The 27948-nt window shown below is 37.2% G+C and overlaps 1 protein-coding gene and 1 long non-coding RNA gene across 4 annotated transcripts in view; both read left to right on the forward strand.

The window, feature by feature from the left end:
* The first annotated feature begins 6541 nt into the window (after window positions 1–6541).
* On the forward strand, window positions 6542–25932 carry LOC103899480. 3 transcript variants are annotated; one of them, XR_657610.2, is made up of 4 exons: window positions 6542–7058; window positions 7418–7594; window positions 8605–8688; window positions 24093–25932. It is a non-coding gene; the product is annotated as an uncharacterized LOC103899480 (long non-coding RNA). The 3 variants fall into 3 exon arrangements; XR_657612.2 differs by lacking the exons at window positions 8605–8688; window positions 24093–25932 and adding an exon at window positions 23426–23504 and having other exon boundaries at window positions 6545–7058; XR_657611.2 differs by lacking the exon at window positions 8605–8688 and having other exon boundaries at window positions 6546–7058; window positions 24093–25931.
* Window positions 25933–27466: 1534 nt separating this feature from the next.
* Window positions 27467–27948, forward strand: part of DIAPH2 (diaphanous related formin 2) — a 263767-nt gene continuing 263285 nt past the window's right edge. The window contains exon 1 of the mRNA XM_019472249.1: window positions 27467–27668. Within this exon, the coding sequence (XP_019327794.1) occupies window positions 27549–27668 (120 nt within the window). The 5' untranslated portion in view covers window positions 27467–27548. The remainder of the gene's footprint in view (window positions 27669–27948) is intronic.

Here is a 27948-nt window from a genome sequence, read left to right on the forward strand (position 1 = left end):
CTCTTCTTGTCATTAATATATTTGTAAAAACTTTTTTTGTTGTCTTTAACGACAGCGGCCAGATTGCGTTCTAGCTGGGCTTTTGCCTTTCTCATTTCTTCTCTGCACGACCTAACGAGATCCCTGTACTCTTCTTGAGTCGCCTGCCCCTTCTTCCACAAGCGGTAAACTCTCCTTTTTTTCCTGAGTCCCAGCAAGAGCTCCCCGTTCAGCCAGGCCGGTCGTCTTCCCCGCCCATTCTTCTTACGGCGTACAGGGACAGCCTGCTCCTGCGCCTTTAAGACTTCCTTCTTGAAGATCGTCCAGCCTTCCTGGACCCCTTTGCCCTTCAGGACCGTCTCCCATGGGACTCTCTCAACCAATGTCCTGAACAGGCCAAAGTCTGCCCTCCGGAAGTCCATGGTTGCGGTATCATTATCAGCATTATCAGCAACTTTGTCATACTAAACAGTTAGCTTCATTATATAGTACTACAGCTCAAAGAGGTTACCAAGGTTAAGCATGTTATGAAGTGTTTTCCAGCGTTCAGATAAATATATTCATGCATGTCCTTCTGTAGCCATTTAAAAAAAGAAAGGACAGGGGGTGGGGAGAGGGAAAGGATAAACACAAACTTCATCTTGTCATTTTGATTAGGTCAAGTTCAGTTAGCTCTTCAACACAAAATACAACTATGCAACTGCTTTGGCACATTTCCTTTTACTAGATTTCACCATAGGGCAAAACATCATCATACTTACTCTACAATAGTAGCATTAAGCATGTATGAGCTTGTGAAAACAATATGCTTAAATAAGTTTGAACAGCTTTTCATTTTTTCACATTCGATATCTCTTTCACCAAAATATTGCTACTTTTGTCAGTATCTGCAAGTTCATTTTCTTCCTCCCCTGAGTCCTTAGGTTCAATTAAAGTCCTTAGGTTCAATTAAAGAGTCAGGTTTAGATCAAGTTAGTCACTTGCATTATTATCAACAATTACAGTATCCAGCTGTGCACAATAATAAATATATTTTTATACAGCCATATACAGCAATATCGTCCATAAATTATTTTTGCAGCTTTTTCCTCTAGTTACATACTTATGGATGTTTTCATACAATGCCTGGTTTCCTGTTTCACCATCACTTCCTATCTAACAAAGCTCCAGAGGACATAAATCACAATGTTATCCATGAATCAGTGTTAACCCTAGTGTCCTGTCTGTAGACTCAGGAAACAGTGGGGTGGTTTGATGCTACTAATATCCATAATAGTATACTGAAACTTGCAAAAATACATGCTGGATTTATGCATGTAGAAGTAAACACACACACACACAACACCAACCATCCCATTTATTATGTAATTTTACATTCCCGGAAAGTTTGGAAAGTTCCACGGTCTGGACTTTAAGAACTGTGGAAAACCTGAGGGTCAGTCATGAAAACCAGGAATTTTGCATAAAATATCCTATTTTATCATAATTCATGCTGTTCTCTATTTCTTTATGCAGTTCTGTGCTACAGCGGGCTCAGCTGCTTTGTAGGAACACTGATTTCACTTACACAAATGAGTCTGGACCTATGTTAAAGTTCAATGAAGATAATTACCTAGTGTCATGACCACGGTATTTCCATATCTAGGATTCACTGTCACCCTAATAACCAGCATTTGCATGACTTCAGACTCTAAGTCACTTCTGCTTTCTAAGACTAACTTTCTTTCATGCACTCAAATTTGAGACCTTTTGAGAAGAGACTATCTAAACACACACCAAGACCGTTATTTTGCCCCTAGGCACTACATAACATAAAAAAGCAACCATAATTAAGGGGAATTATGGAATCATGCACTGGGATGGACTAAAGATAAGCAAGTCTCAACAGATCTACTTCCATTTTCAAGTTAGGCCTCAACAGTCTTGTTTCTACTCCCTGCCTGAAGAAAACATGCTGTAAGTTATATATTCAAACACATCAATAGCACTATGTACTGGCAGAATTTGTAAAGGACTTAAAATTCAAAGAAAGAGGAACTGTACGAAAGGAGATTCAGCTGGTAACTATACAACTGCCTACCTCTGTCACTTAGAAAAGCTGTCAGTGTATAGTACTGCCTCCACTCTGCTTGTACTGCCATCTGATTTCAGCACTGCAGACATGTTCTTACACGTGCCTATTTCCAAAAATTACTTCTCAGAAATGTGTAGAAACTGGACTTCCATTGTGTGCTGATGAAGGAATTTCAGATTTGACCTTTAACAGAAATCAATGTGCTCTGTGTAGAGGATAAATGTATGTGGATAAAACGTGAACACTCCTGTCTCTTCAATACAAAGACATTTCTGTTATCCACATGTACCTCCCCTCAGAGATACACAACCTCTCCAAAACTATACGTTCTGTGTACTACTGCAGGTTAGTGACATATTTTAACTGTAATGACTTAGTGGTCTCCAAATGTCAGAGACTATTTCTAGAAAGGTTTTATTGCAGTCTCAGCTTCATCTTCAATTGCCTTGTTGACTTTTCAAATACCTAAAGATGCAATACTGTCCCACACCACTAATTTGTGACTCCTTTCTACTCTGGCCTTAAGAAGAAGAAAAAAAAAGAAAAAAAAAGAAAAAAAAAAAAGGTGTTTCCTTCACCTAATTACATGCTGGTAAACAGTATTTCTTAAATACAGCAGTTTCCAGTAGGGCTTCAAAGTAAAGTTTCACAGCACAAAATAGACCCCAAAATGCAATTAGTATAAAAGCATTAGACTATAAGGGTAAATTCATAAAACATTAGCCATTGAAGTCTACATTTAAATCTAGATCACAGATTTTGGAGCTTCAATGTAAAAAACTGAAAACCAAAATGATCTTCCATCACTAGCAAGAGTTTGACATGATAAAGCAATAGAGAATTTAAACTGATGATGAAATCATGTTTTTCACTTTTAATCATATTCAGGTAATTTCATTATTTCATAGAAAGCATCTCTTTCTGATATTATTACTTCACTAAAATTTGCTGCAAAATTATTTCCCCTCTTGTTAGGAACCATCTGAATTTTTCTCAGAATTTTCTTATTTAAAGTATATTTCACTCTATTTTGTGTTCTAGTACAAAATACTGCAAGAGCCTGGAAGCATTTGGTGCTTTTCAGCATGCTCATGAAAAGGCAGGTTCATTTAAAATTGTATTTCACAGAATTACTAGTGTACAGTGATGATGCCCCATTTTCATGTAATGTTTATTTCCAGAGCAACAAGTAATAACATTAAATACAACTGAAAAGTCTGGCATGCAACAAACCTGAGTGGAAATAATTAGCACACACTCAACTGTGAATTGGTTTTCATCTGGAGAAAATTAAAATTATAGGGCTGTAGCCCCTAACTCATGTCAAATCTCCACAAATAAATTATGGTCAAGGAAACATCAGCTAACTTTCTAGACAGCAGAGCAAGCTTAGGTATTAGAAAGCTTAAGAAGTTATTTTGGTTTACTTTTCAGGAGCCACTTCAGTAGCCTATTTAAAAGTCAGCCTTGTTCTGTGCTAAAATCAGCCTTTTGCACCATTAGCTTCTTCCATTTCTGAAGAACTACCTTGTATCTACCTGCCACAATCACAGGACTTGTTCCAGCCTGGAGTTGGGGGGGGGGGGGGCAGGTGGAAGTGCGCCTTTCCCAGTATCAGGCAAGACTTTAAAGTTCAGAAGCTAAGCTCTTTTATATGTAGGAAAATGATTAAGATGTCTAACATTGCTCCTGAGTCCTCGTTAACTTCCACCTGAAGCAGCCATAGCTGTAATCTTACATCATCATTGTCCTAGGTAGACTTAAGAAAAACCTGTATATATTAACATGCTGGTAAGTAATCCACAGTTCGTAACTGCAGAATTATTTTTACTTACTACTTGAAGTTAGATATAAAGCTGCTTTGTAGGAGATTTAAGCATATTTAATTGTGACTGCTTAATGTAATTGGTTGCTCCATACCAAGGGATTACTCTGCTGTGCGCTGAATTTGCGATTTACATTTTCATATGGCTGAGAGATCCATTTTGAAAAATTACAGCACTTTAGAATTTTTTTTTCCAGAGCAAATTATAAATTTTTGTGTTTTTTTTTTTTTTCCAATTTTCCTCTTTTTCCATATCATTAATTTTATCCTATAAACATACATGCAAATACAAGCTAGCATTAGAAATTATTTAATTAGCAAGGGAGGAAAAGAAATTATTTCAAACAAAATGAGCTAGCCCACAAGTGAAACAAATCATTTCAGCAGACACCATGTTATCCAGTTTCTGTCACTGGTAATGGCTCATATTTAGAGTAGCCAATTGAGAAGGCAATCTTATTCAGTGTGGCTTTAAACATGTCTGAAACCACTGCCTACAAAACAGATATTAATCACTACTGTACAAATCATGTGAGGGACCCTGCAATAACTCGATGAGTTTGGTTATCCACTACTTAAAACCATAAATGAAGCATCTATACACAGCATCTGTTCTACAACATACTTTTTTCCACAGTATATACCTTGACAGTTAATTCTATTTTTCAGTAGCAAAATCCATCCTTGTTTCTTTCCATCATATTCAAACAGGCAATAGATAGGCAACCTTATTTTGGGGTGCAGTAGAAAAGACATCACAAACCAACCTTGCCAGCATTGCTCTTCAGAATGTTACCGTAAATCGGCAGATGAAGAACTCTCTAAGACTCAATTTGGAGTTTTAGAAAGCAGGCATTCTTTATTGCAGCGCTGGGTGCAAGGTGGAATTTCCACAAATCAAGCACACCTAAGGTTAGATCACCGTTACATTTATACACAACAATTACAAGATAATACACTCCCAATTACAATGATTGGTTAGTGATTTACATAAACTTATACTAACAGAAGAGAATGACACAGCAGATATTATGCTTGTGCAGGGGAAGGGTCTTCACTTGGGCAAGGGTCTTCTTGACCTGTGGGTGTGGTTTTTGGTATTATAATGAGGACAGTTCACTTCAGGTTACCTTAAGATAAATACTACTGTCAAGTTAACTCAATACTCATCCATCTATCATGTCAAGTTGTCAAATAAGTCATCCCATATACAATGAGGCCTAAGTGGCCTGGTCGCGCTCCGAAGACTTAAAGGTAAGGTTAGCATGGTTCAGCGACTATCACAACAACCCCTTACATAACACTAACATGAAGATTAGTAACACAGCAGGTGCAGTAACCCCTACACAACGCTCGCATAAAGATTGATCAAAATGTTCTAAATTTACCCATTCACTACCAGCCACAAAATATAGATTCAATAAAATAATAATCAACATTTGCAACAAGAACACATACTTACGTTCTTATCTGTGTAACTCGCTTTGAGTAAGCAGATTTTATTTTTCCATCATGTGACTACTTTACAGTTACAAAGAACTAGATATAGTCCAGAGGTGATTTATATTCAGACCCTGAGCAGATAACAAATACCTTTATTATTTTCAGGCATAATTGCCAATATTTTTATTGCTATGCAAATTAATTATTGTAAAGAAAAAATACCTGGTCAATATGGTTCAAGGATTCATCTAGTGTAGCAATTCTCATTTTCATGTATTAGACCCAAGCAGTTCACTCTTTCTCCTCTTTTAAAAATCAGTGTGCAGCACCAAGTGGGACGTACCTCATGGCAACACTGATGTACTTGAGGGTAAACACAGAGTTGATCTCCTTTCTCTTCATGTAATATGGGATTCCCTCACTGCCCAATGCAGTAAGGGAATACATATGAGTTTATCCCCTTATATGCCATTATGCCATTGTCTTTCAGGATACTTTTTGTCACATATGGTTGACTAGTTAAAGCATCCACCCTGGTCAAACGTACAGGTCTAATCTCCCAGCAATTCTACATAGGTTTCTTTCTATGTCCTCATCATTTTTGAGATAGCAACCAATACAAAGTGATGTTTTCCTACGGCTGCCAACTGCAGTTTGGCAAACAAACTACATACTGTATAGCCAGAAAGTGAGTCTATTATGGAAGCCAGCAGCCACACCAGCAATTTTTGGCTGCAACACTGGGAAACATTAGAAGAACTTAATTGGAATTAAACATTTCCCCAAGTCACTAAACTCAAAATACCTATTTCTGAACATGGAAGTCCTGACTGGTAGAAAGGTTCAGATATCTGATATTTCAAAATAGCAATCTACTCAACAGCTGCTGAAGACAGTGACTGAGAAGCCAGCATACTGCAGGGGTGGTGCACGGCTAAGTAGTATCATTCCTGGAGCAGTAAGTGTTTTGGGACCCTGTCATACAAATTCTATGAGAAGGTACCCTAGTTATATTGGGATTGTATACCTAAACTCTCCCTTCCAAATCATAAGCAAAAGGAGAGGAGGGGAAGGGGGGGGGGGGGGGGGGGAGAAAAACGCGGCCCCCCTCCCCTCAAAGGCATTCTTATTGATGACTTGGTACATTCAGTAATGTTCATGAGAGATAATGCAGAGAAAACAGAGTTCTTGGATCACTAAGAGAAAAATAATTGTATGTGGAAAATCTGCTTCCGATAGCAGCGTGGATACTGATGAAGATCAGATCATCTTCATCATTCCTTCTGACACATACTACAGTGTTACCACTTATTTCATGTTTCACAAGTCACTTGGTAAGGAAAACTAAAAGTTAAGTTATCCTTAATTATTTAGAGAACGCCAGTATAAGCAGATGACAGCAGACAGTTAAAACTCTACCCGATTCACATTACAAACCCTTTGCTGATTCTGCGAAACCAGAAAGTCTTCAGATTACTATCAGCAAGAACTTTCTTCTCAAACTTTTGAACTACCAGAACTACCAGTTATAAATAAAGAACTTGTGTTCTTTTATCTTTTCTTTAAATCCCCATTTTAATGAAATTTCACAAAGAGATCTCAGAAGACAGCTTTTACAACATCTTTGAAGATCGTCAGCAAGATAGAGAAGAGATCCATAGTAAATTCTGTATTGAAAGGAAAAAGCAACAGCACAAATTTATCACTTACACACCAGAGAACCTGTATGGGAGAGAGGTAAGTGCCTCATCTGCTAGAATAATTTCAGAGTTTATACCTTAGCTATGAGAACCTGAGCAAGACAATTAGAGGAAGTCAGGCTTCACAAACTCTGCTGCACATAAGATTAATTATCCTTTTACAGCCTTAGTTTTGTTTTTATTTTTATGATCTTTCATGACTCCCGAAGCATGAATTATTTGAATCTGAACTTACTTGTATTTGAATAACTGTAACCCGAGCTTGGCGAAATCAAGGCAAGCTTTGCAATATTATCTAAGCATCGTAACAACAACCTAGAATGTTACAAAACAAAATAAGAACTTAGCACGTGTGTAAATTGGGTTAACATAATGCAACTTGATTTTCACAAACAGGTTTTGTTGGAAGCTTTCTGCCTATTCATATTCCATTCAGGCTTAAATACCTTAAAAAGAAGCACTTATTTGTGGAAAAGGCCAAGATCCTCTCAGATACGTGGAATGGAAGATAAAAGGCTCAAAGTAGAAAACAAAACCCCCTCATCTAGTGACCCAGATCTACCCTATTAACAGGTAGGAGAACGCATTGCTATCATAAATGCCCGAATTATTTACTTGATGCATTTATTTGTAATATAAATGACACTGTGCCAGTTAAGTACTCAGCATTCCAGTATCTCATAATCTTGTTGTACTTACATGGAGTAAGTATCCATTACCACTTGGAACACTCATTTAGCCTGCTCAGCTGACTGCTTAATGAGGTCTGGAAAGTAAAGTCTTATCTGCAAAAAGCCAATGTAGAAAGAAGCATGAGCACACTGTTTTTTTTTTTTTCAAAGTACTTGTTCAGTCTTAATGTGAAAAGGAATTAGATTAAGGAGAGTGTTCAGAAAAACAGAAATTAAATAAAAGATGAAATATATGTATAGTAATGAAAGCAATGCTCTTTTCCATTTGTTGAATATTGTTAGAATTTTGTTTTTATAAAATACCATTAGGCTTTCAAAAATCTCTCCTAGAAGCTATGCATTCTCCCTCATACTTGTTCAGTCTTAATGTGAAAAGGAATTAGATTAAGGAGAGTGTTCAGAAAAACAGAAATTAAATAAAAGATGAAATATATGTATAGTAATGAAAGCAATGCTCTTTTCCATTTGTTGAATATTGTTAGAATTTTGTTTTTATAAAATACCATTAGGCTTTCAAAAATCTCTCCTAGAAGCTATGCATTCTCCCTCACCCCCACCAAACGAGTTCTTTAGGAATTCCACACAGCAACAGGTCTAGGGCAGCTCCCTTTAACAGCTTTTTTTGGAGTGTTTATAATGAGTCAGACTAGTCTATGTTTCAGCTCCAGAAATAGAGTGGGACATCATTAGCTGCATTCACTCAGGTTTTACTTAATGTACTAGTCATCACTAAGTGTTTAAAGGATACTGTCAGTAAATGCTGGCTACCTCCCTTTCGCTCACTACTCATATCTAGCTACATGCAAGACTCACAAAGCAAACCTGTTACTGCTAATCATTGCTAAACCGCTGCTGCCAATGCAAGTTAAAATAATATCCTTCACTTTATAGATGCACAAATTGGATCAGACAGAAATCTGAAATTGCCATTGAGACCATACAGACTGTTTCTTACCACGTATCTGCAGCAAACACGTAAGTCTGAGTCAAAGGCCCTCAGCCACAAGTCTTTGCTACCTAAAACATTTCAAATTGAAGCGTAGACTCTACATGGCAAAAAAAATGCGTTGACTGACTGCAGAAACCTAGGTTTCTTTTAAGAAGCATTCCATGAACTTATACTTGTCTGTCAACTGGAAAACACTGTTTGAAGTAGAATATTTTTATAAAAGAGTCATTTCAATGCTTTAAATTAAGTTTATGCTCAATGACGTTTATTTTGCTGCTTAAAACCCTACATTTTTATTACTTTTTTTTTTACTTAGATTTCTTTTTTATTTAAAAACCCCCCACCAAACATCTTCACTGATCCTGCAGCAAACAGAACACTTAATCTTTTCTTATAAGACTTCATTACCCAAAGATCTGGTATATAGCAGTTCTTAGATTTGTAGAAAGATCACTGGCACTACTGAAAGCTTCCTTTTAGTTCCTGTACAAGCACAAGGAGAAACTGAATGGTCAATTATTCTGATAGGAAAAAAAAAATTATCTATCATTCTAGCAACCGAAACTGATTTGTTTGTACCCGCTTTCTTCAGTGTGCAACACTGGGCGTCTCCCAGAGCTGACAAATTAACGTTTGAGTAGTGTCATGATGAAGCATTCCCTCAAAAAGGAAGTATGACAAAAAGCTGTTTCCTGTTTTCTGCAAACTGTGTGGTCACATTATTCATAACGTAACTAACACCAGCTTAAGTTTGTCTACTAAGAAAGCATTGTTTTCACATACTGATATACTCAATCATAAGTAAAAATACAAACAAAAAAACTACCAAAAAACCCCCAGGAAAACTGTTATGTAAAAATCCGTATGCTTTCTCTTTCTATAAATACTTCCTCTTTATTGTTCACATAGGTCTAGCCTGTGCTTATTCATTCAAAGTATTTTTTTTTTCATTGATAAATTGTCATTCAAGGTATTTTTTTTTCCCCCAAGAGACCTCCTTTGTCTCCCCTTACACTGATGTTGTTGTTAGCGTGACACTAGTCGAATGCATTTGGTATGCCAGTTGTATGAAGTCTCCACATTGCTGTTGCCATTTCATGAAAGAACTGGCTTCATTAAAGACAGAATACAGTGAATTTCCTGTACAAGCGAGAAACTGAATGGTCAATTATTCTGATAGGAAAAAAAAAATTATCTATCATTCTAGCAACCGAAACTGATTTGTTTGTACCCGCTTTCTTCAGTGTGCAACACTGGGCGTCTCCCAGAGCTGACAAATTAACGTTTGAGTAGTGTCATGATGAAGCATTCCCTCAAAAAGGAAGTATGACAAAAAGCTGTTTCCTGTTTTCTGCAAACTGTGTGGTCACATTATTCATAACGTAACTAACACCAGCTTAAGTTTGTCTACTGAGAAAGCATTGTTTTCACATACTGATATACTCAATCATAAGTAAAAATACAAACAAAAAAACTACCAAAAAACCCCCAGGAAAACTGTTATGTAAAAATCCGTATGCTTTCTCTTTCTATAAATACTTCCTCTTTATTGTTCACATAGGTCTAGCCTGTGCTTATTCATTCAAAGTATTTTTTTTTTCATTGATAAATTGTCATTCAAGGTATTTTTTTTTCCCCCAAGAGACCTCCTTTGTCTCCCCTTACACTGATGTTGTTGTTAGCGTGACACTAGTCGAATGCATTTGGTATGCCAGTTGTATGAAGTCTCCACATTGCTGTTGCCATTTCATGAAAGAACTGGCTTCATTAAAGACAGAATACAGTGAATTTCTTGATTAATTGTAAATGGGGAATACCAGGACCAGCCAAAAACTGGAGAAGCTCTGAGCTAGTAAAACTGAACTGCAGTCAGGGGTTGGCTAGGTATACAACCTTTTTGTAAAGCAAAGGGGTGGGTGGGAAGCCCACATATTCGCAGGATCCCTAACTCTTCAAAGATTATGTTTTCCCACACTTTCCCATTCTCCTGTTATTCCTTCCCTCATCTTTCATCATTGTTCAGAAAGCTATGCAGCTGCTGTGAACTGGGCACATGGTAGCACAAACAAATCTGAAGGGTGGAGCAGTGCTGCCCCATGATGAGTCAGCACATGCCTATTTCTGAAGTGAAATAAGCTTTTACTTCACACTGGAGAAATTTAAATAGCCCTTGAAAGAAACAGGTCAGTACATCTCAGACAAGCGTAAACTCTGAAATAAAAACACCCCTGAAACAGGATACCAATATAATGGTAAAATATTTCTTATTATCACTTATGACTCAAGCTAAGTTAGCTTATTCACAGCTACTGGCCATATACTACACAGAAAAAATAAGTACTAGAACATTCACTGCAACAGTCAATGTTGCAGTAGTTAAGATCAAGAAGCACAATTTTTTTTTTCGTAGAAGCATCTGCCCTAGTAAACTGCTTATAGTTCCAAGATAATCTGAGGATATAGCAACAACACTCCATTTACTAGTTAGTGAATTAAGAGACTCCTAAATGAACTAGCCATTTATCAATATAATTAATAAGTCTAACATTTATTAGTGTTTCAGGTTGCTCTAATTTGTACAAAGCATGTATTTTAGTGCTACGAGTTGCTGAACGGGAAGTTTAGTTAAGTTTTAGGTACAGACAAGCAGAAATAATGCCCTATGCATCTGAATACCACTTGCAGTCATCAATAAAAGATGAATTAATAAAACAATTAATGAAAGCCATGATTTCATTGTTCCCAGTAGCTTCATGTGCAATAAAAAAGTTATTAGTGAACAGATTTCTGCGTAAAGTACAGCAATCATGCCAACCAAGAGTTTTGACACATTTTAAGTTCATTTAAAATGCAGAAATGAAAAGATCAACCCAGAAATTCTCCCCTCCAACCCACTGGACATCAAAATTTAGACTGGGGGGGAGGGAGGGGAATTATTCTTTTTAATTAGTTTTGTCCAATTCTCTTTGTTAATTAAACCATGCTGCCTTTAAACTCCAAAAATACCAAGTTTTTTACCACTTTTCTAATTTCCTACTGTATATAATGTTAAAAATGCAGGGATGTTAAACTTGAGATTAACAGATCCCAGGTCAAAAGACAATCCACTTTTTGAAATGAACCTTTTTTTCCCCCCTTCTCTTTTTTTTTTTTTAAACACCATCTCTGTCTAAGGCTCTTCGTATGTATGCTATTTCACCCTCAGAGAGCAGCTGAGAGAACTTGAGGTTTTTTAGTACATGAGCTCTGCCAGTGAAGAAGGACTGCTCCGTGACCTTACATTTATTAAACTCTTTTCCTTCCTACTTCAGAAGTACATTAGAATTTTCTCCTTTGAACTGACTGTGCATTCAGACAGTACACGTGTATTCTACAATTTTAACTTCCGTCCCTTTGGTCTGCCTAGTTTTCCTTCCCCCCACAATGTGAATAGCACAATATGTGTCTAGGTATAAACTATTTCACTAATAGAAAAAAGTGCCAAAAATAAAGCCAAGCTTATAAAAAAGGAGAGGCAATATGATTAAGTTCTCTACTGCATAGAACATATAGTTCCTCCTACAAAACAAATATTCTGCAGGGAATCTTTAAGCCAATAACGACCCATGAAAATTTTTTATTTTTTCTGAGCGTCTGGAAGTCACTGCATATGGTAGAAAGTATCAACAAGGGGGAACAAATACTCACGAGATCTTAAATTGCATTTTTAAACTAAAGGCTGTCATTCTTTAGAACTCTCCAAGTCATTAACAAAATCTACAGAGCTACAGAAGTAAACTGACACATAGACAAACGGTATTGCAAATTCAATACTTAAATATTGACATTTATAAATATTTTATTAATAATGTAATTACTTATAAATATTAAATACAAAAATTAATTCTAATACAGCTTGGGCATCTGATTAAGAGTTACATTAGACAGTATATTGCAGTATGTAATTTGGATTCATCTAACAGATAAAAGCACTAGCTATGCTACTCAGAAAACATAATGACTCAGCACCTTCACTAATTTTCTTTCTGCAATCTATGAAGAGTTACTGCCACAGAAGTAAAATTCCTGAGGTTATGACTTATTTTGCCAAAAGGTGTACAATATAATGAAGCATAATCAAAAAAACCTTGACAACTGTAACATAGGATACTAACTTCCCAACAACTGCCATTACATTGGAATCATACCTTAACTTCCAAAGAGGACAACATACAAGCACAATATAGTTGTTTATGTAGACATTTCTACAGGAGAAAAAAAAAAATTCCAAAGATGCTATGTATGCTAACTGCCTGGACCACTTTTGTCTTCAAAATTATTCTATAATCAAATAGGTTTTATGTTTTTAATAATTAAAATACGTTTTAGAACCAGACATTTCATTTCAAGCCAGTTTTTGCATACCTCTTTTAAACCATCTTTTTATGCAAAACAGAAACTGCCAACATAGGAATGTGTTTTAGGTAACCATTACTGCTCTTACTATATTTCCTTTTAGAGAATCAAACTCCTCTATTCCTTTGTCTGAACAGGATACTTGATTTTAAAAAAGCAGCTCTAAAATTCTCCTGTTCATGTCACTAAAACCAGATTAGCATAACCTTGGCTGCTGTGCATCACTTTAACACTTCATTAGCTTCAGTGCTAAATAAGAATATGTAAGCCCAGGAACTAATGTTAAGTTACTGTATTCTACTAGTTCCAATAGTTATTCCATTATGTTTCCTAGACTTAATTAGCAAATACAATATGCAGAAACCAACAGCAAAAGGCATTGAATTCTGCATTTAAACTACAGATGTGAAGCTAAACAGAAAAAATTGTGGATTATCAGCAAACAAGATTATATACACTCTGCTGTATTGCTTTAGAGTGGGAAGAGAAGCGTGGACATACCAAGCTCTTTCTAGACTGCAGAAGGGCAAAGCGCAGGAAGTGTTCTGCTAAGTACTAACCCTCTTTGTGCCAGTGTTTAATCAGTGGTGCTGACATTGTTAACTGAAGTCTGAACTGGGAAGAGCAGTAGTCAAAGCACAGCAACACCAACAGTATCTGGAATAGCAGGGGATATGTGAAGTAGGAATGACATGCTTTGGAGAAGGTGCATCAGTTTCAAAAAAAGCTTTCCCATCTTCAGAATGAAGCGTCTGGTACCTGCCATCCCTGCAATAAGAGCATCCATCTTGGCGCTGGAAGGCCACTTCTGGCATTCTGCTCAACTGAACTGAACTTGGCATTTTAACCTCCCAGACAGTGCTCTGAGTAGATTTTTTTTTTTTTTTAAACATGCCAATCACTTCTGATTTTCTTATTGTTTCCATGAAAAGATTATTAGCTTAATATAACCCATCTGCCAGGGCAGTCACATTGTAAAAACCCAAGGTTCAAGTAATTAGTCGGGAACAAGCAAAGATTGTTTCCTCTATCTCAGTCAAGCATACAGCTAATTAGTCACCGAGTACTCTTGATCTGCTAACCTGAGATGATAACAAGCTTCATATTATACTAGCTTATTTTAAATATAAAAATATTTACACAGAAATAAGTGTAAGCATTGGACATACTTGAGTGATCACTTGCTTTTCAAAGCTGGCATTAAATTTAAGGAATTCTAACAAGCTGCTGACAAGCAGCTCCTTTTCTATTTTATACATCATACTGAAAGATGAAAAGATACAAGTCAGGAGATATACAAGTAACTGACAGGAAAGTTTTTCCCAAACTACTGTTATAGGGGGAAATTAATTTCACAGTCTCTATAAAGTGGTTAGTTAATATTCATCTTATATACACCTTTATTTACAAGTGTGAGTTTACAGTGTACTTTTCCCACCTAAAAAGCTGCAACAATATCCAAAGACATTCAAGACTGCTATAAAAATTATATAGTTCTAGTTTCAGGTATCACTGTGTTTATCCAGTAACTTGCCCTTAACTGCTGCTCTATATGGAAATTGGATTCATGAACATTTGAAAGCCTAATTACTAATCAACCATGGACATAACATTGTAAATTTCTGAGCTCTCTGTGTATTACACTCCAGAATGATTGCATGACGAAGCTGATTGTATTTTTTTTCCCCCTAGTCCTTTACAAGCATAAGCTTACTACAGTGAACACTGAAAATGTTGCTTACTGGAATGTGAAAAATAAGATCCGGAAAGTTGGTATTTGTTCACATAAGGAACATGACAACTAGCCAGCAGTAAAGTTTTCACTGATATGCAGCAGAATTATCTGCCAGAGTCTTGACTCATAAGCAGCTTGCTGGCTGTATTTAGCAGCAGAGGAATGTTTAGTTGATTAGCTCTCCTATAACAATAAATAAGATATTATTGAGTCTGTGCAAAGTACTGTTGAGGATTTCAAAGAGTGTGACATAATTGATGTAAAGCCTGAGACTCCCAATTAACCAAAGAACCCATTATGAAACTTAAAATAACGGCTCAGTTTTTAAAAACTGGCAGTTGTTTGCAATTATGTCATCTTCCTTATCTAAACATTCATACGGTTAAAATATTTTAACTTTAGTCTATACAACCATAAACAAGTGACTATGTAATTACATTAAGTGATTCAGTGACTCATCTCACTTAAATGACTGGTCTCACAAAAACTACGCAGAAGAACAGGGGTACTGTGCTCTGAAGCCTAGTTTTACTGAATTGTTTTCGTCATAAAGCAAAACTATATAACAAGACTTCTAAAAAAAAAATTTTATACGCTAGAAGAGGTACTCCAAAGGAAGTATTGTAAAAGCTCCTACAGCATACTCCACTACCATGTGCATGCCTCAATATTAAGGACAGCCACAAGAACTCAGACTAATCAGTTCAGAGTCTAAGCAACATGATGACATCACTATCAGTAATATCCTGACTAATGTTTTTTTCAGTAAGACAAAGGTAATATGGATACTGCTGTGCATCAAGACATTTATTCTGCCTTAACCTGTTTGAGCATGCTTACAGCCAGTGCTTGTTTGGCCAGCTTCCAAACAGAAATAAGTATAGTTTTGTATTGTTAGAAAAAAAAATCCAAGAAACATTGTGCTTTACACAATCCAGAGAAGCCATAATGTTCTAATATCCATCTATGCAGATCAAGAAAACTATTCCTAGAGAGTAAACAACTTCAATACACTTTGAAGATAACGCACTGTCAGAGCTACTTATGTCTGCCTAGATGTCATTCAAGACCTAACAAGAAAACGTTACCATTAAATTGCACCCTTAAGAGAGATTAGAAAACTACCCGTTTTTTTAAATCTTTCTTCGGGGGGGGGGGGGGGAGGGTGTTTCGTAGTACTTTCAGGTAACCACACCTTCCTTTGATTGCAATGTTGTTGTAGTCAGACTGTTTCACGACAGAATTTGAACTTACTCAGTTAACTCATTATTTTTCCTATATTTAGAAATTAACTCAGGAATTTATTTCAGTATACTACTACCAGTCTCTCAATAAGCTTTAAGTAGATTCTTACCTATAGATACTGTCTTGGGACAGGCACTTGCTTATTAGAGATAGAGGAAAAGAAATAGCTTTGTTAAAGTGCAGATTTACTTCAGAGAAATAATTTCAAGAGTCAATTTAACTCGCTAACCACAACTACTAAAGTTATAAGATTAAATTGGTAGATCACAAAGGATGAAAAAGGAAATCTCAGTCATACTAAGACTCTAGTGTTTTATGAATTACTTACAAGCTTGCAAGAAAATTGAGTGTTTTACAGCTACCTTAGGTTCATTAAATGGGTAAAGAAAATAACTAACAAAAACCACAAAAGCCATTTAGAACTCACAGGATTACCTAAAACCATCAGTTGATTTAAAATACCACATTAAGATCCAAAATAGTCCAGAAATAAACAAAAACATTTATCACTATATAAACTGATCTGTCTAAAAGGAATTAAATCCAGAAAAGCTATTCTGTTGTCATAAAACTAGAAGTACTATATCTTGATACTTCCTATATGTGAGTCAAAAACATCCCCTTCTATAGTCGACCTAAAACCATCAGTTGATTTAAAATACCACATTAAGATCCAAAATAGTCCAGAAATAAACAAAAACATTTATCACTATATAAACTGATCTGTCTAAAAGGAATTAAATCCAGAAAAGCTATTCTGTTGTCATAAAACTAGAAGTACTATATCTTGATACTTCCTATATGTGAGTCAAAAACATCCCCTTCTATAGTTACATAGTACAAGCCGACAGTACTACTAAAATACACCTCCCATCACTGGTTAGGTCACTTTTTTCAGTACCTTCAGTGATGAACAGAGACTGCACAGACAAGAGATGCATGCAGCTTAAAAATATAAAGTAGTAATTTAGAAGTAAACACACATAAAACAGAGCTTGGATTTAACAAGTTACTTCATTAAGAATAGTAAACTCACGAGACTAATAAAACAGCAAAGAATCCTTGCTGGCCAAACAAGCAGAAGCCTAGGAGATAAAAATTAGCTTTCACTAGCTGCAGCAATACAGCCTTATTATTGTTATGTGACTATCTTTCATTAAGTCCCTAGTCTTTTCAGTTAGGATTTCGTGTGTTTCCATGTTAGTATCTCCTCTTTTTAATCCTTAAACCACCAGCAAGCCTACCTCAGCCTGTAATTTTGCTTTTTCACCTCACATGGCCCTGTTTTACAGGCCTTCTCACAGCTGTTCCTCAAAATTTAGCAATTTCTTCAGCAGCCTGAGCCAAGATGACATAGCTGGGCCAGATCAGAGCAGGGAGCTAGGTTCCTGAAAGGGACAGCTGAATGGTGAAAGGGGTTTACACTACCCTCTTACCTATCTTCCCTCTTGTATCAGTGCAGGCATTTCTGAGACCACATGATAGGCAAGATCAAGGAACTGAACGAAGTTAAAACCAACCATTTTTAAATAAGGTAAATTTTAACCCAGATCACTTTTGCAATCCACTTAACAACAGTCACATCAATGTTTGCTGTAAACAAAAGGGAGCACCAGGAGAGGGAAAGGGTAACAGGCAGAAACAAAAAAAAAATCTTTTTACAGCAATGCTAACTTTTTAAAGTGAAACCACAGTTCAAATAAAATTTGAAGCAACTTCCAACCAATAACTTTGCATTAGTAGAAGAACTATACATAGAAAAGGCAAAGTAAAGCAAGAAGTTCACAGCAAGGATTCAGAACTAACTGAACTATTACCTCCACATAAGCAGTCCCCTACCAGCATATACTTCCAATGCCCTCAGGTTGCTAAAATGATTTCCTTAATAAGGGGATGGGAGGCTCAAAAGTCCTTGGAGGATTTAAAGAGACAAATTTCCCCAGGGAATAAACATGATTTAGACCACAAAACCCCAAATTCCAGCAGAGACAGTGGCTGTAGAGCTCCATACCAGTTCCACTCATTGCTTAGGCTGCAGTGAAACCACCCTCAGTGAAGTCTGGAATGACCTTCTAGCTAAATTGGGAAACCCTGACCTTTCTTGTGCCATTAGACACCTTTAGCAGCTGACTGCATAGCTACCTCATTGCACTCTCTTAGCTTCCTCTTACTGCTCCTGATACTCTTTCAGACGCTCTTTTGGATAGTCTCATCTTCTCTCTCCAGCTGTCTACAGAGATTACAGAGCCCTTTCCTCTAGACTTTAATTCTTTCCTCCTGCTCCCTTCTCCCTGGACAATTTCATCCACACATTTCCATATCATTTCTATTCTGAAATTCTAAGATTGTCAGAAAAATAAGTTTTTTAAATACTGTAATCACTCCTGTAAATTGAACCTATATTCTTCTACACAAGAAACTTACAGTTCTTGTACCGTCCTTATCACTGTAGCATTGTCACCTCCCTATAATGCATTAAGCAATGGAACAAGCGTGTCACATGCTTGTGCTCACGGTCCTCCAGAGAGGTATATGCATGAGAATGTTTTGTTTTGGTAGCTTTGTATTCATACTCCCATGACTGAAGATTCAATAGAGGACACAATGCCAAAGGGTTCTGACCCAGAAATGGGCAATAATATACACTGATCTGGCTGACAAGCTTAACTTGCCCTCAGCCTATACACCTTGCTCTTTTTGCACAATTTCAATTGATCTTAAAACACATGGCTGTGAATTGTGGCAGCCTGAGTGCAGGCAGTATTCTTCCCTAAGTTAAAATGGGGTAGACAGGAAAGGATAAAAATCTTGCCAATTGTCACAGTATAAGCTGTCACATCTCATGAATCAGAGCACTTTTAGTGTGAGTTAAAGGTGAGAGTAATGAGGACTTGGTATTGTATTACTGTTAGTCTGAGGACTTGGTATTGTATTACTGTTAGTCTGGTAATCTCTCACTGCCATATTTGTTCTCTATTCCTTATGTCAGAGCTAGGAATACTACAGACGTGAATTAGCTCAGTAGACTAATTTGGCAGAAATCAGATATTTTTTTTTATCTATTAATTTTGTATCATGTAAGTTTGCTGAACAAATACAATTTGATGTGGATAAAGAGAGGAAAATATATACATATATATACACACAAATATATATACACCACTTGCCACCCTAAAAGTCACCTCCTCTTACACTAAATGAAGTCTAATGTGTGTTCTCATCATGTGAAAAAAATCACATTCTCTTGGTCTGAGCTTCAAACTCATCTTCAGCTACTTGTCCAACTCAAAATACACAATTGTGCATGTGCAGGATAAGATCGGAGTTAATCTTGCTTCTCACTGGTGGTGTTATTTTACCACACTCCATCTTCACTCATTTATAAAGAGGACTAAGTGGACAAGCAAAGAATTTAGATTACATGTTCCAGAATTTTGCTTTTCACAACTAAGTTCATTATAAGCAATATTTAAGGAATTAACAGACACAAAAGGAAGAATAATTCAGAACAAACCAAAAATGTAGAACAAGAGAAGATACTTTGTTTTCTGTAAGCCTCATGCAAATACCATCTTGCTAGAACTGTGCTAGATGCCAAGGAAGCATATTACACTTCAGAGCTAGGTTTTTCCATCAGAAAAGCTACACATACAGTTTATTTCAGTGGTAGTTTTAAAATATTCTTGTAAGTTAAACACAAATATTAAGTAAACCAAAACCAATATAGGGAGTGCACCAAATAAATTACCTGAGCAGGAATGTTTCTCATTCCTCAAAGCTGCAATACCTGCTTTTCAAGGTATTTAGCTAAGTAAATCCTTTAAATACCATGAAGAAATTATATAATTAAGTAGTATTAGTTTACCTACTAAATAATTGCATGATATAACTAGGTTACCTCCCTTTAAAGAAGCTGTTTAAATAATCCCACTGTTAGCTCATGTAAAAGGACACACTTTTAAAATGCATCCCACAATACTCCCCAAAAATGGTCTTTAGTGGAGTTAGCATAGCTATGAAAAAAACCTTGATGCAGACCTGGTGATGGTAATCCCTCCATACAGTGTATATACCACCAATAAAGGATACATGCTACACCCAAAGACAAGAACAGTTTAAAAAAAAAAAAATCAGTCCTTTTCTAGCAAGTGAAACTATTATTAATATGCTGGACAGGCAATTACTATGGATGAAAATTCCAGAAGTTTTTACCTGATGCTTCCATTGAACAACTTGAGCAAAGATTCCTTAACATGATCTTTAGCTTTAATCAGGCCTATTTTTGTCCACCTGCTTGGAAGCTCTTCATTAGCATCTACTAATGCCTTGAACATGTGTATATTTCCATCAAAATGAAGTCCTTTAACTAATTCCACCCAGAAACCTACTTACTGGACTATGGGCTATGATGAGATACATTTAAAGCTATTCCACTAATAATTATTAATTCCCTGTACCGTAGAATTCTTATTTACTAAGCTTTCATATAACTTACAGAAATAATAAACACTATTTGCCCATGATACAGCTTTCTTTGTAGACAAAATAAACAAAGTAGGAAAGTTACCACGTAGTGCAGCCTGACCATTAAATAACCAGTTCTGTTCTGTCCTGTTCTGACCAGCCCTGGATAATTACGAGGCGTGTGAGGGATCTGCTAGAGAATGGCTGCAGTAGGGTATTTAGTTTTTGTGAAAAGCAAGATAAATAGAAAGGTCTCTAGTGCTGAATATGGTCAAGGGAACCCATGTAGTAAATAAAAGGAGTTTATATTGATCTGTTTAGTTATGTTTGAGAAGCAAATTGTGCTGTGAGATAGGAACATCAAAAGACATTTTCTAAACAATTTGGGGAACATACCACAGCATGATAAGCTATGCAACGCAGCCATCAGTTTGTAGGGAGGTGTGCAGAACAGACAACAGAATCCCCCAGTAGCCTTAGAGGGGAAAAAAATGCCACATTCTGAAGAAACATCTTTTCTGTTGCCTTCTGCAGGACTGCAGACAATGATAGAACATGCTCTCTTAATTACATTGTCAGATACAGATAGTACATAGGTGCTTGGTGTATAAAATACTGGAGATGACAGAAAAAGTGTAAAAATTTAGTAGCTTTTCCAAAGACCTTGAATACTCCATTTAAATCCACAATAACTGTTGGGATTTGACTCTAAATCGAAAAGATTACTATATTGTTAAAAATGGGAAGGTAGAACATATGAGTAATATTAAATGTATGTTTGAAAACTGAGACATAGTATTTAGTGGCAATATTACATTTTTTCTCTCTATATATAGATAATCTCTGGTTCTTTCAGGCTGGAAAGAAAACTCAGTATTATGAGACATAACTGCCTTTTATTCACAGAGTAGTTGTGTCCCAGCACATAAAATGTTGTGAAAAAATGGAAGTACTAACCCAAGAAGTTCTGTATGATACTATTAGGATTATTCTATGGAAAAAAAAAGGCAGTAGGCATTTTGCTTGCTGGCAATATTGAGAAATTACCGCTAGATGCAAAGTTTAGATAACAGTTGCACTAATAACCACATCTTGTACCACGTAAGACTACAGATCGGTATTTTAAAAGCAAAGGGGAAAAAAAAGAATCCATTATTAACTAATTGCCATGTATATTGGCTACTTCATGTATCAGCTATTTGTTTTGCTTTGATTCATTTTTCCTGTGGGAAAAGCCCAAAATCAAGAAAAGGGATTTCTTCCTACTTATTTTTTTACATGAACCTCTGAAGTAATCCTGTGCAATTTTTTCATACATGTGCTGTTTCTAGAAGACATGAACGGGGCATAAATGCTGTTTTCTTACTGTTCTGTTAAAACCTGAAAGTAAAAAATCATTTGGAGAAGATAAACCTAGTTGTGATCTAGAATCATAAACTAAGTAGTCAAAATACAGAAAGTGGTGAAAACAGAATTCACCTAAATTAGTTAATTGCTTCAAAAAGGGAGAATGCTTGTAACAAAAAAAGTAACACATTGGAAAATATAAACCTAAAAAGCTTATTGATGTTTTGATTTCTAAGTATTAGGGGAGCATGGCCTGGAATAAATTAAAATCCCTAAAGAGGTGTTCAGATTAAAACTATTATTCAGTTTATTTCTGGATCTTTAATGAAGAAAGTGCCTTGACACAAGTAGACTCCTTACTTTTAATGTATCATCTAGCTCCAGTGCATTAGGTTTTAAATTAGAGCTAGACATAGTAAGTAAAGTTGAACTATAGGTCTGCTGTGACTAGAGAGATAATTACTTTGCTAACTTATGCAACATGAAAACTTTTTTTTAAACAATAGGTGGGAAGCTGTCAGCTTCCTCTTCCTATAAATAAGTACAGGCGAAATGTGTGAGTTGACTTAAAATTGAAAAATATATAGCCTATTAGTGAACCGTTCTGCAGCCATCTCACAGCTGGTTAAAAACAAAACGCAGCTGTAGCCATAGAACATTAACCTTGCTGAAGCTGTAATCCTTATCCATTTATAGAAATGTTCAGAATTAGCTGTGCTTTTAATTAACATTTGTGATACTGTTCATGATTGTAACATGAAATGTCACTTTAATGGCTGATATAAGATATTTTAATGTACTTTCAAATCACTAACATAAATTTTGTATAAATATGACAGTAACTTCTTGTGACTTAATTTACAGAAACACTATAGAATGTACAATTATTGCCTCTAACAGGCCAGGAAATTATTGTTTTAGATTAAATAAAGCTTTAGCAAACAAGTATTTCGTGGAATTATCTTATCAGTGAGTGGATTTTCTCTGGCTTTAGGTTTGCAAATAAATCATATTTATTAAGTAGTCAAAGAGTATTTTTTAGAAAGTGAGGTTATTTTGTCAATAGGGAATATCTATTCATATGCAAAAAATGCGCTTCATTGATTTTGATTGCTTAGTAGTTATTACTTCTAATCCTATTTCCCTACCTGTTCAGATAAGCTATATACACTGTCATTTTCTTATTATTTACCACATTCTCATGCACTGTAAACAATCTTGGACTGTCTTCCTTCTGAAGATAAATTTTGGGATTTTTTAAATTCCTACACATAAATAGATTCCAACTAAAGCTGCAAAAAGAGGAAGGGGTAGGAGAGTAAAAACTGACTGTGGTGATGATTCTGATCAGGAAGAGACACAAGACAATTTGAAGAAAGTTTACAGCTCGACAGGAGTAATGAAAGGATTGTGGTATGTTTTCTGTAGTAGAGTGGTTGTGCTAATGATATAGAATTGTTGGATGAAAAGATGAGGCATGTACTACTTAGCAGCATGCTTCCTGTTTGTGGTTAAATACTGTATGTTTTCTCTCGTGGTAGTATACAGAACAATTCCTTTTTTTTTTTTCTCCCCAGTGCAATTAGGACAAAGATTTCAACCTTGTTAACTTCCTTCAATACTAGAAACCTGGAGAATAGCACATTTCTCAAAGACTGAAATCTGAATAGCTGGTTTGGTGAATACTTAGCAGCATGCTTCCTGTTTGTGGTTAAATACTGTATGTTTTCTCTCGTGGTAGTATACAGAACAATTCCTTTTTTTTTTTTCTCCCCAGTGCAATTAGGACAAAGATTTCAACCTTGTTAACTTCCTTCAATACTAGAAACCTGGAGAATAGCACATTTCTCAAAGACTGAAATCTGAATAGCTGGTTTGGTGACCAGTTGACTACAGCTGTTTTAGAACTACTGTTATTGAGCAGAAGCCTGTGCCTTCTCTGGCAAATGGAAATTCTATCACTGAATTTATAAAATCTCTTAAGCCCAGAACCCTTTTCTTTTTCAGATATACTTGGAGCGTGTGTCTTCTGGAACCTTGCACAATTGTTTTTTTAATATGTGTAGAGGGAGGGTGCTAGAGGGTTGAGTTCTTACTGGATCAGCCAGTCACCTTCAAAGGTCTATTTTGTTCAAATTCAGATACAAAATAGTACATGTTCTGGGGAAGCTCAAAATATTTCATGCCTATCGGTCTATGATCATTTTGCTGTAAGATAATTGTGTGACTTTTTTTTTTTTACAGATGTATATTTGCAGTTTTCTGTCACTGTTAGCTGTTATGGTTATGTGACTGAACGTGACTGAGATTACAGGCGAAACCACAAGGAGAAATGTTAGCATCTACATAGCAGTGGCCTTTTGTAGTTACATGTTTTTAATGTTGTGAAATGATTTTTGAAAAATGCATAGTTTTAAAATACATTTTCTTCAGGGATGAAGCCAAGTTAAGAACGGTTTGTACAACTACTAGTTTCCACCCTCAGGCCACACTATGTTGCTCTCAGAGACCAACCAAATTACTGCATTGCAAACTGACTGCCAAAATGATCTGAGGTTTTTCTGGTTGCCTTAAGCAGAGTTGTGGTTTTCTGTTTTTTTTTGTTTTGGTGTGAAGGGGCTTTTCCATTTAAATTTTCCTAATTGGGATAGTTGCATTATTTCAGCTCACTCCTTTTGCTTAGAATTGCCTGCAGAGTTTATATGGTCATAGGACTTCGGTTCACACATAGAATATTTGTTTCTCGATCCTGGAAACTGGGGGGAAAAAAAATACTAAAATGCTAAAGTATGACTAAAAACATTTTAAAAAACAACATAGTAGGCTTTAACTTCTGCTGAGGAGGCTGTGAAGTAGATCTAATGATGCTTGATTCATAGTAACCTATTCAAAAGCACGTCTCCAGAAAATCCTGTAGCAATGTTTTGTACAACTCAAATAACAATTTTATGTCACAGCTGAGCACTCTATGTGGAGACTTGCAAAATATTTGTAAGTCGGAGTTAAAAAAACAGTGACAACTCTGCTAACCAACCAGCCATTTGTCCCAGGAGAGCAAGCAAACAGCAGGACGAAAAGAGGAACTAAGAGTACTTGTGGGGTAGCTCTTTCATCACATGATGTAGCTATAGCCTGATGGTTGCACATCTTTTCTCCATCACTTAGACAATGGTACTGTTATTATTGCGTACCGGCACTAAAAATAGTAAATGTTTTGTGTTTTCTTCTCAATGTAATGTGCATAGTCCCTAAACGTGACTTCAGTGCTTTTTTTCCTGTTTTGCTTAGGATCATTAATGTGATCTGAGTTTTACTCCATCAAAAACTAAATTAACTCAATGCCTGAATGTACATTTGCTCAATTTTCCTGAGTTTTGCCATGTGCGCTTGTTTTCAGTCATAACGCAAAATATTTTTGTAATGTTCTGCCTGCTGCTCTTGAGTCTTAGACATCAGTCCAATGTAAAAGCTTTACTGAAGAAGATTTGGCTAAAGAAGTATGAGTAGTATTGTAGCAAATTCAGAAAATTCAAGTAAAAAAAGCTCTTGAGCACTTAAGAGTTATGCTGAACAAATAGTGCTACAGAGTTTGGATTAAAAACTCTTACATTTGTGCAGAGATGTCAGCCAGTTAGAAATTATTTTCTCCGACTCTGGAATGACTGACCTTTCTGCTCCAGTTATGGGTGCTGCTTAATACAGACAAATAAAGACAGCACAGAAAAACAGAACGGCCATTAGGGCTAACTGAAGAGAAGAAAAAAACAGATCTGAGCATTTCTTCTTAACTGAAACTGGCAAATTGTTAAACTGTTGCTGTAGAATGATGCACTGTAAATTATAAACTGACTTAGTTGGAAATATTACATTGCCTGTCACTGCAAATAAGTGATTAAATTCATGATTACTTGATTAATTTCATAATTTCTAAGTTATGTGTGGTTAAGATAGCATAAACTATGCCCAAATATTTACTGTTAAAATTAGCAAAATGAAATAAAAGGAAAACTTGTAATAAAAAGAAGAGGTGCATCCCAAAGGAAAGTTTAGAACTGAGCAGCTTGACAGAGCTGGTCTATTTTATAACCTACTAACTTCTGCTGCAAAGATTCTACTTCAATTTTAAGACCGCTGCAAGTTTTTGAGCTGTCATTTTATTTGAAAGCTGGTCTTGTCAGATTTTATCAACAGGTTTCCACTGTTGAATTTTTAAAAAAAAAAAGTTTCATCCAGTACTCAGGTAAGCCTCAGTCACAAAAAATGCAGACAGCTACTTGAATCTCAGGCATGCTTTAACTATGTGTGTATTAGACACAGATGGGGAAAATTCACTGCACTGGTCTTGCTTGCCTTTTGAAAAAGAACAAGCCCACTGTGGAAGCAGTGCTGAGTTGGGACCCTTTTCTAGAGGGCAATCAAGTAATACGTTTGTATCTCAATTTGGACTCCAAAGATTTGTGGATTGCCCTTGTCCCACCAAAACAACAGATCATGATTGTTTTCATGACTGTTTTCTCAGTATAATTTAACAAGCATAGCTTCAGCTATACCAACATAAAATCTGTATTCTTCTCTTTTTAAAATAACAATTATATTAATATGAAGACATCTGTCAACATGAGGCCTCTAATAATCAGGCATGTGATCCTTGTTTCCACTATCCACACCAACACATCCATGCTGAGAGATCTTCAGTTTATACAGTGAGGCTCTGCCAAAGGGATTCTCTAATCCAGCAATTGGTTGAAATAAAAGGCTGAAGCAATTTCTTTCAGTGTTGTGAACCATGAGCACATGTAGATGACTCAGATATTGGAACTAGAGTTCTCAAATTTGAGAGAAAAAAATTTAAGTCTTTTGTTTGTGGTAACGATAGCTCAATTTTAGTTAAAACATCACAGTTATCCCTTGTGTCTCGTGCGTTTCCAAAATAAAATACAGGGACACATACGTAAGTCAGAGCCACCTCATTAGGAAACCTTCCGTGTGTGAAGTGTCTGGGCACTGCGCACATGGAGCCCAGCAGCTGCTGCGTGAAGCGCATCAGACGGAGACGAGGCTTTTCTCGAAAACACGTACTGCCACGGCCATCGCCGGCCGTCCCGCTTTCTCGAAAGCCCGTACTACCACAGCCGGCTCCGGCCGCCTCAACTCTCTGCCCTCCCTCAGACCAGCCAACTCCGTCTGAAAGCAGACGGCCAAGCACCAGTCTCAGCCTTTTCTCCTCCCAGCAACCTGTTTTGAGGAACGACTCAGCTGGGATAAATCCACCTACACGCCAGCTCTGTGCTGCCAAAGCCAGGGCAGGTCAGTTCTGTTTCACACTTCACCTTTCCAGTGGGCGTTTCTGTTCAAAACCCCCGAGTTCCGCCATTTCCTGGAGAGGCACCGCCAACCCTCCTCAGCTCCCGCCCTTCGGGCGGCGTACCGCTGCCTCCGCTTTCCTAAACAGCGCATGCGCACCGCGCTGGCACATGCGCGATAACGCCGGCCGGGCGGCGCGCATGCGTGGGGGCGTGCGGCGGCTCTGAGGCGGTGGAGTGGGAGGAGGCGGCGGGGCAGCAGCACCAGGAACTGCTCCAGCTGCGGCTGGGAGGGGACGGGGAGACGCCCGGTGGTGCGAGTCGGTCCTATGGGGCCTTGAGGATACAGCCCCGGTGAGAGAGGGGGTTTCTGCTGGGGCGCAGAGCCGGTGGGAGGATGGAGGGTCAGGCGGCTCCGGGCGCTGGCGGCGGCGAGGAGCCCCTGAGCTCTGGCAGGATGAACCCGAAGCGAAGTGGGCGCGCCGCGGAAGAGGAGAGCCGGATTACTGCTTCCCCAGTAGAGAATCTGGGGCGGAGGGGCGTGCGGCCGGGCCTGGGGGGTGCCGGGCTTTCAGGAATTAAAGGATCTTTTATAAAAATCCCTTGAGCTTCCGTGAGGGTTTTTGGGTGCTCTTTGGGAGAGGGAGGTGACAGCTGGAGGGGGGCGTGCGGCGCGCTGAGGGCCTCGCTGTGGTAACGCACCGGGGGTGGTCGCTGACAGGAGCCGGGAATTCCCATGTTTTCCGTGAGGGGTGTGATTCGGGGTGTTGGTTGGACCATCCCTTTGGGGAGAGGTG

The sequence above is a fragment of the Aptenodytes forsteri genome, unplaced genomic scaffold, assembly GCF_000699145.1.
Source record: "Aptenodytes forsteri isolate BGI_AS27 unplaced genomic scaffold, ASM69914v1 Scaffold371, whole genome shotgun sequence".
Lineage (NCBI taxonomy): Eukaryota > Metazoa > Chordata > Aves > Sphenisciformes > Spheniscidae > Aptenodytes > Aptenodytes forsteri.